Source organism: Podarcis filfolensis (assembly GCF_964270895.1).
Source record: "Podarcis filfolensis genome assembly, chromosome: 5".
NCBI classification, from domain to species: domain Eukaryota; kingdom Metazoa; phylum Chordata; class Lepidosauria; order Squamata; family Lacertidae; genus Podarcis; species Podarcis filfolensis.
Window position 1 is genome coordinate 25,242,782 of NC_139608.1, and position 8,046 is coordinate 25,250,827.

Sequence of the window (8,046 nt, forward strand, 5' to 3'; positions counted from 1 at the left end):
AGTATGAAATATACATCTCACGAAGCAGACATTAAAAGTACCCGCACAATGAGAGACTGGGTTGGAGTTTAAAAGGCCATTTAATGCAACCTCTCTTCTTAATAGCATTCTTGTCAAGTATTTTTTTTAAAAAATAATGATCTTCGCCAGGTATTGATTTATTCAGTAAAAGAGTTAATTAAGCATTCTTACAAGAAGCCACGATCTCTCTCCATATATGTGTGAGAGAGAGTGTGCGCGTGCGTGTGTGTATAAACACACACATACATATAAATAGTGCATGTCTATTTATCTGTTCAAAACCAGACAGATGCAATATTGTAATTAAATGTATTAAACTTTTAAAACATTCTAGCGCCCATCGCTGAGTTGTGTAATCAAATAAGTGTGGCTGACTGGTTATTCCGAGAAGCCTGTTATTTTATAGGTCGTGGGGATACTATGGGGTTGTTGTTTTTTTGGCTGGGGGATGTTACAATACAACTTCAAGCATAGATAGAACTTAGTTTTAATGATGTTCAAAATCGTCTGATTTGAAAATGACAGAATACTCGGTATTGGTAGCCAGGCAATCCATTCAGATAAAACATATTTCTAAAACAAACTACCACTGGAGAAGAATAATAAAATCTACACCCAAAGAAGCTATGGCATTTATCTTTTAAGATTCTTCTAGATTTTGTAAAAATGAACCGATGATTCCTTTCAATCATGCTGGTGGTGGGCGGGTAAGGGAAGATAATATTGTATATTGCCCTATATCTTCTTTCCTTTTCCATTTAGGCTCGCATACTAAATCGCTGAAACTGCTACTTTCCCGCTAAGGCTAACGGTCTGGAGACGACTAAACTTTATCATTGCATTTCTTTAGGGTTAAATGAATACCCAGCGTGTCTTTCGGCCGCAGTTCCTCCGGGTTGTGCCTCAGCCTCTATGGTTCTCTCGAACTTCTTTCAGTATCTGTAGGCCCTGCAAGGTGGCGCTCTTTGCACTGGAAGAGCTGATAAATGAGCTTCTCATTAGAATAACATTTTCTAGGAAGTGAAGTTTTTAAAAAAAACACAACACAAAGCAGGCTCTACTATTTCTTAACTGTTTCTTTCCGACTGAAAAGATCTATAAGACATCGCAGCGCATCTCCGCGGCCCAGATCCTACTTCCTAAGGGTCCAGAGAGGCCTATGTAGATTTAAGTAAAACATTCCAGCAAAACACCAAAACACAAGCTTCTCCTTCCCCCATGACTCTGTTTACAAAAATCCTGCACAAAATAATAAATATATACCAGGACAATATATACTGTGAGTAGCTAGTAGACATGCGTATTAAGAACTGAGATAACTTGGGGATCCAAACCAGCTTCACTATCCCCAAATCCTCATCGCCGTTGATGCTGCGGCTGACTCGCTGAACTTCTAAATATCTATATATCTATATTTTAAAAGAAGCTGTTAAAATGCCATCTTGGCCTACAAGAGAGGTCAGCAGGTGCAATTCACTCTGTGACATAATATCCCAAACACAGAGAGCTCATGATCTGTGTTGTCTGTTGATATGTTGTCTGCTTAATGGGGCGATCATGCAACCTACACCAAGGAACAAAGCCTAGCGGTTCCTACAAGCGTCGCTAAGTTAACGGAAGCACCACAGCTTGCAAATCTATCAAACTAAACTGCAAGAAAGACAATCTGATTTAGAGAAAAAGGCGTTCTGCCACAGTCATTAAGCACAAGTAATTTAGATTTTTTTAATATATATTGTCTTCTCATTTACAAATTTACTGTATCACCGCCAGCCAATGGAACGAATTTCTTAAGTAAATGGGGGGAAATAAAAGAGATAATCAAACTACATAAACTCCCTCCCACCCTCTCTGGGTTTGTTTTATTTTGCTGCTGTTGTAAGGAACAACTCTGGCAAAATTATAGTAAAAAAAGAATACCAACTGCAAACACAGAACGGAGCATCTAAACAGAGGGATATAATATAATGGCGTGGCTTTGGGGGTAAGAGGTGAGGATCGCAGAAGGCCTTGCAAGAATAAAAAAAATGACTCAGATTAAATGATACCTAAAAGCTTCTCAAATTTAAACATATGAATTCTTTTCGCAATTACTGATTGTAGCAAAGAGCTAATCCATTTTATGATATTGTGGCAACACCTCATCCTTTTTTCTTCCCCCTGACAAGATTTGCATGGTCGTATGCAATCTATTGCTACTCTGCTGTAGCTGTTGTTACTGTTATTATTAGGAGTCAGCAATGGTCATTTAAATTATATTGCAGCCAAAAACTTTTGTTTCATAGGGTTTTCTATAAATACTAATTACATCCTACCCTAAATGCTAGCAGGGGCACATCAATTTATCACATTAATATCAAAGTTGCTGGTCTAGTGATGACATAATGGTAGTACAGTAGGACAAGGAGTGGAAGTCAGGGGGCAGGATTCTTGGTCCAGTCTGTATACTGTCCTGAAAACTAGCTAAGTTGCAGCAGAGCAGCAGGCTTAGTCAATAAGGATTCCTACCACGGATTATGGGATTTCAGAATCTTTAATAAGGTACGAAATGTTACCAAACAGTTCTGTAAACTAAATTGTACATACCAATTCTTCTAGCCATAAATATTGAATATCTGTAACATGTATAACCGGACCTTTACATGCGGATAAATATGGAAATTAGGAAGTATATACAGTATGTGGTTGTATTTGCCAAAAGCAATGGACAGGTTATAGTTTATAGCTTTTTTTTTTAATACCACTTTACATAAACAAATGTAACAGTTTGACACGCAGATCCAGGCTTGCACTATACGAATTTCTTGACAGGACGTGTAACAACATTTTACTGCACTACTTAGACTGGACTTTGGGACGAAATGTTTGCACTTTATACAAAAGAAAAAGCACATTAATACCAATAATATTCTGTTAGGTCGACGTTTAGACTGTAATAATACAAAGTAATTCACATTTTGGTACACATTTACTAGAACATCCTTGCCATTCAGTACAAATAGATGATTTGCTACCTCCTCCCTCCTTCCCCCCCACTTTTCAACCTCCTCCCCAACCCCCTCCCCTATTCCCCTCCCCCCACATATATATGCAAAGACCACAATTCCACGTATCCCCTTATTCAACTTGTGGTATAACTATTTACAAAATCAAACAGTACATTGTAAGCTAGTATTTCTGTATTTACAGAAAACAAGGCGCTGCCCAAAGAGACATGCAGTTGAAGAACTCCAGTCAGTGGTTCCATTAAAAAGCCCTGCACATCGGCAAGATGGCCCAATAACCCTGCTCTTCTCACGCACTCTAGAAAAAAACCATTTGCTTTCCAAGCCTTTGCCCCAAACACGACAAAACCAAAACAAAACAACAGAAATTGAAGAAGAGAGGGAGAGAGATAGAGATAGAGAGAGAGAGAGAGAGAGAGAGAGAATTCTTGATTTGATTCGGTCCTGGGTCTATGGGCAGCATTAAAAAAAAAATCAAAACACACAAAAAGATCGATTTTCAAAGTGTTCATTAATTTTTGGAGTCTTTTAAATAGGTTGGATTTGCATTTGTTTGTTCGTTTGTTTAAACGTACCATTCGTTAAAATTTGACGTGAGCGTGCTGTGGCTGGACGTGTGGTGGACTGCTGAAGATGAAGGGGATAAGGAGCTTGTGGTCTGGTTTTCTGTGGATGGAGAGACGATTGTTGGGGGGGTTGAAGATTCATAGCCTGAACTGGCAGCGGGAGAAGGCTGAGACCCCTGGGAGGACGATTCGTGGACCTAGAAAACAGAAATGAATAACAAAGGGAAATGCTTGAAGTGTGTGTGGATTCACACATAGATATACGTGTATCGCTGGGTGCACACCCACCCACCCATCCCTGGCTAGATAAATATATAAATATTGTTATACCCATGCAAACAATATGCACGTATGCATCTGGCCCATTTACTTGCCCAACATGCTAAATCACGGAGCTGAGCTCACAGATTGAACTCTAAATGCCACGGTGGGGGGAGGGTGGCGGCGCGGGGGAAGCGTGAAGTTTGAAATACTGCTTCGCTAATCAGGATGTTGGCTGATCTCATAGAAGCGCCGAGCCCTTAACTTAACTATACACCGAGATCGCCTGTTCTCAGCTAATTTCAGGGAACTGCCATGCAAGATAAATACGGCCCTGGGATACACAAAAGAAGAACGATATCCTAGCGGAGGCTTGAACAAGAAACCCAGAGTTTCTATGCCTGCCTGTGTCCCTTCAGACTCCCCATCGAGTCTTTTTCTTTAAATTCTCCCCCTGAAGCAATGCACAACCCCAGGCTAGCCCAAACCGGGATCCATTGTGAGACAATTTACAGCGTAAAGGACTGGAATCCCGGGTCTCCAGAAACGAAGACTTTCCACGCCTTTAAGCAACGTAATCACTTCTCCTTTAATAAACCTTTCCAGAGTGACAGAACAATACGGGCTAGTTTCCCAGTTTCCTGTCCGGAACGTCGCGTCACTACTGTATAAACTACTGTTTATAAGGAATAAATGTTTATTTCCCTCCCCCCTCCCCCCTCCCCCCTCCTCCAGTAAATAGCGGTGTGCAAAGTCGATGGTGGAAGGAGAGAGGCGAAGGCCACCCGGCCCAAGCAGATCCCAATGAAAAGAGAAGCTGGGGGGGGGGGGGACTGAGTCTAGCATTTACCTTCATGTGTTTTCGGAGGGAGCTCGGGTGCGTGTAGGACTTATCGCACATTTTGCAGAGATAAGGTTTGTCTGAAGTGTGGACGTGCATATGCTTTTTGCGATCGCTGCTGTTGGCGAAGCGCCTGTCACAGCCCTCGAATTCACACTTAAAGGGTTTTTCACCTATTACAAAAACAAACAAAGTCGACCTAATTGGAAATCTGGCACCTAGATTTTTATAGTATGGAGCAACACCTATAGCCAGTTCTAACCCCCCCCACACACACTTTACTGCACAAGAGTAAATTAAATCAAAGCCTGTTTTCTTTCCCCATTTTTCTTATCTTTCTTTTAAACAGCGAACTGTGGCATCTCACCAGAAAATGAACGTCTGGCAAAGGAGTACATTTGCACACAGTTTTGGAAGGAGGGGAAGGTTTGTTGCCACTTTTATGGCTAAATTTGGCGTGTGTTTACCTTCCCTTCATTCCCTTATTTATTACGTAGTGTACACATAACCTTCTACGGCTGCACGGTAGCATTAGTTATTAAACTTGCAGTGCATTGCACACTTCTGATTAAACTGTTCAAATCACAATAGCGCCAGCTTTAGATTTTTTTTAAAAAAGAAATTAGATAAACACACGACAGGTTGTGGGATTTCTGTTTCCAAAAGGAGAGGGAGAAGGAAAAGACAACACAAGAAATATTAGAACAGGGAGCTGGTGATTTGCGAGTGATTTCAGCGCTCCCAACCCCCACGTTTCCTTGTAATAATACATAAACTCGTACAGCTCAGATTACTTACAATAGCCCCACATAATTAAATATTTACAGAGGGTGAGAAATAGATAGGAAGGAAAGCTGAGGTTAGGTAGCCATATATTTAGCAGGATTTCTCACTGCAAGACAGTCAGTGCCCTCGACTACCAATTAATTAAAACCAATAAATTTTAACAATTCAGATCGCTGCCATCTTTTCCCCTCCACCCCACACCCTAATCTCCCCTTTTTTTCCTGAAACATTTAGAGCCCTACCGTACATTTGCTTTTTCCCACTTAAAAATAAATTAAAAAAAAAGAAAAGCAATGTTTGGTTTATAGTGACAATTAATTCACCAGCTGAACTGAATCCGGCTCTTGATGTGGATTTGTTTAAGAAAGGAGCCCCCACCCCTATATTTCTTCCCTAATCCCCCTCCCTCCCCCTCCCCCCTTTGATTTGTTTTGAGCTGGCTCCTTCTTGGAAAGCTCGAGAGTTCGCTTCAACAGGCAACGGGCGGCTCGGCCCGGTCGGTTGGTTTGGAGACGTACCTGTGTGCGTCCTTTTGTGGATCTTGAGATTTTCCGAGCGAGCGAAGACTTTCCCGCATCCCGGGAAAGGGCACGGGAAAGGTTTCTCCCCCGTGTGGACTCGGATGTGGTTGACCAGTTTGTATTTGGCCTTGAAAGGCTTCCCTTCCCTGGGACACTCTTCCCAGAAGCAAATGTGGTTGGACTGCTCGGGCCCGCCGACGTGCTCCACGGTGACGTGAGTCACCAGCTCGTGCATGGTGCTGAAAGTTTTGTTGCAGGACTTTTTGGGGTTGGCCAACTGCTCGGGCTCGATCCACTTGCAGATGAGCTCCTGCTTGATGGGCTGGCGCATGTAGCGGAAGAAGGCCCCCGGCCCGTGGTGGGCTGCCATGTTCATATTCATGTGGCCGTAGCCGTGCAGCTGCGGCGAAGCGTAATGTTCGGAGCGCGGGCTCGTCACCTGGCCGTACTGCTCCGGCCGGCCGTACATGTCTCCGGAGAAGCCCAGGCGCATCTGCCCGTTGACCACGTTGGGCGACGCGTGGCCGGTGGCTTGCTCGTGGAGGCCCGGGAAGAGGAGGTGGCCCGCCGCCTCGCCGTGCCCGTGCGGTCCGCCGAAGCTGCCGGCCGCCGAGGCGAAGAGGCTGTGCTGGGCGCTGGCCGCCGCCGCCGCCTCGCCGAAGCCCCGGTTGCGGAAGAGAAAGTCCCGCGTGGAGTTGAAGGCGGCCGCGCTGGAGTACGAGCCGACGTGGCCCGGGTGGTGGTGGTGATGCCCCAGCGCCGCTGCGGCCGCGTAGCCAGGGGCCTGCGAAGTGAAGGCGGTCTGGCCGGCCGAGGCCAGCTCGTGGCTGCTGGGGTTGAGCTTGAAGGCGCCCATCCCGGCGTCCGCGAAAGGGTTGATGCCCAGTCCCACCTCGCGCTCCGTCACGTCGCCCGTGGCGTGGTGGCGAGAGGAGCCGAAGGTCGTCACTCCGATGGCGGGGTACTGCGGTCCGGCATCCAGCAACATCTTCTCCCGGCTCTCAGGCAGCTGCGGCAGCAACCGCCGAGGAAAAGTGATGCAAAAATGAAATAAGATTTAAGAAAATATAAATTAAGGAGGAAAAGGGGGGGAAAGGACGTGGAAGAAGTGGGGGTAAGCAGCAGCAGCAACAACAACAGCAGCAGCAGCAGCCAACAAACTGCCGGATCAGCCGACGAGGAAGAGAGCCGCCGTCGCCGCCGCCGCCAATCCAAGCAGCCTCTCTCTCTCTTTCTCTTGCAAAAGTCCGCGCGACGTTCACCACTAAAGCGACCACATCAGGAACTCCCCCTTCGGCATCCGCGCACCCAAAACACACACACGCACACACACAAAACGAGAGGGTGGGTGAGGGCTTAGGGGTGGGCAGAGCCCGCGGAAGAAATCTAGAAGCTGCAAAAATTGGAGAATAAGAATAAAAAAGACATCGGCGCGCGCACAGAAAAACCGATCGCCCCCTCTCTCGCCTCTCGGACTGCACTTTTTCAGGGGGGTTCAATGGGGAGGAGGGAAAGGATTCAGAAGACTCCGCTCGCGAATAACAATGGTGAAGAGAGAGGAGGAAACAGGCTCAGACGGGGGAGGGGGGAGCAAAACAAAAATTAAACTTCCTTCAGTTCTGGTTATTTTTTTTAATTTAAAAAAAGAGGCTAGAGGAATGTAGCGGACTAGCGAGCAATTTTCTCTTCTCTTCCAGTTCTTGCACTCTTTTCCCCCTTCCGTCTCTTTTCCCCCTCCTTGGGCTTTTTTCCCCCTTCGCTTTCCTTTTTTCCCCCTGCTTTGTTAAAAAAAAAAAAACGGCGCAAATCATGCACAATATTGTCTTTTGCGGTTTATCTTCCTGGGGAGAAACTTTCACCTCCTCAGCCGGGCGGTGAACGCGAGACTGATAGCGGCAATCATTCCTGCAGATAAATGAATTGAAAAGACGACACCGTCCCCCCCTTGATGAATGGGAGAAGGAGGAGGAGCTACGTAAAGACCGACGTCGCTGATCATTGGTGCCTGGCGGTTCCCACTTTCGCTTGCAACTCCCTCCTTCCTC

At 45.5% G+C, this 8,046-nt stretch overlaps 1 protein-coding gene across 1 annotated transcript; it reads right to left on the minus strand.

Annotated features, from left to right (window-relative positions):
* Positions 1–2,535: 2,535 nt before the first annotated feature.
* ZIC1 (Zic family member 1) lies at positions 2,536–7,917 on the minus strand. The gene is made up of 3 exons (XM_083613435.1): positions 5,999–7,917; positions 4,704–4,867; positions 2,536–3,789 (listed from the first exon to the last, which is right to left on the minus strand). The coding sequence occupies exons 1-3, from the start codon at positions 6,987–6,989 to the stop codon at positions 3,592–3,594; spliced, it is 1,353 nt and encodes a 450-aa protein (XP_083469561.1). The 5' UTR covers positions 6,990–7,917; the 3' UTR covers positions 2,536–3,591.
* Between the last annotated feature and the right edge of the window lie 129 nt (positions 7,918–8,046).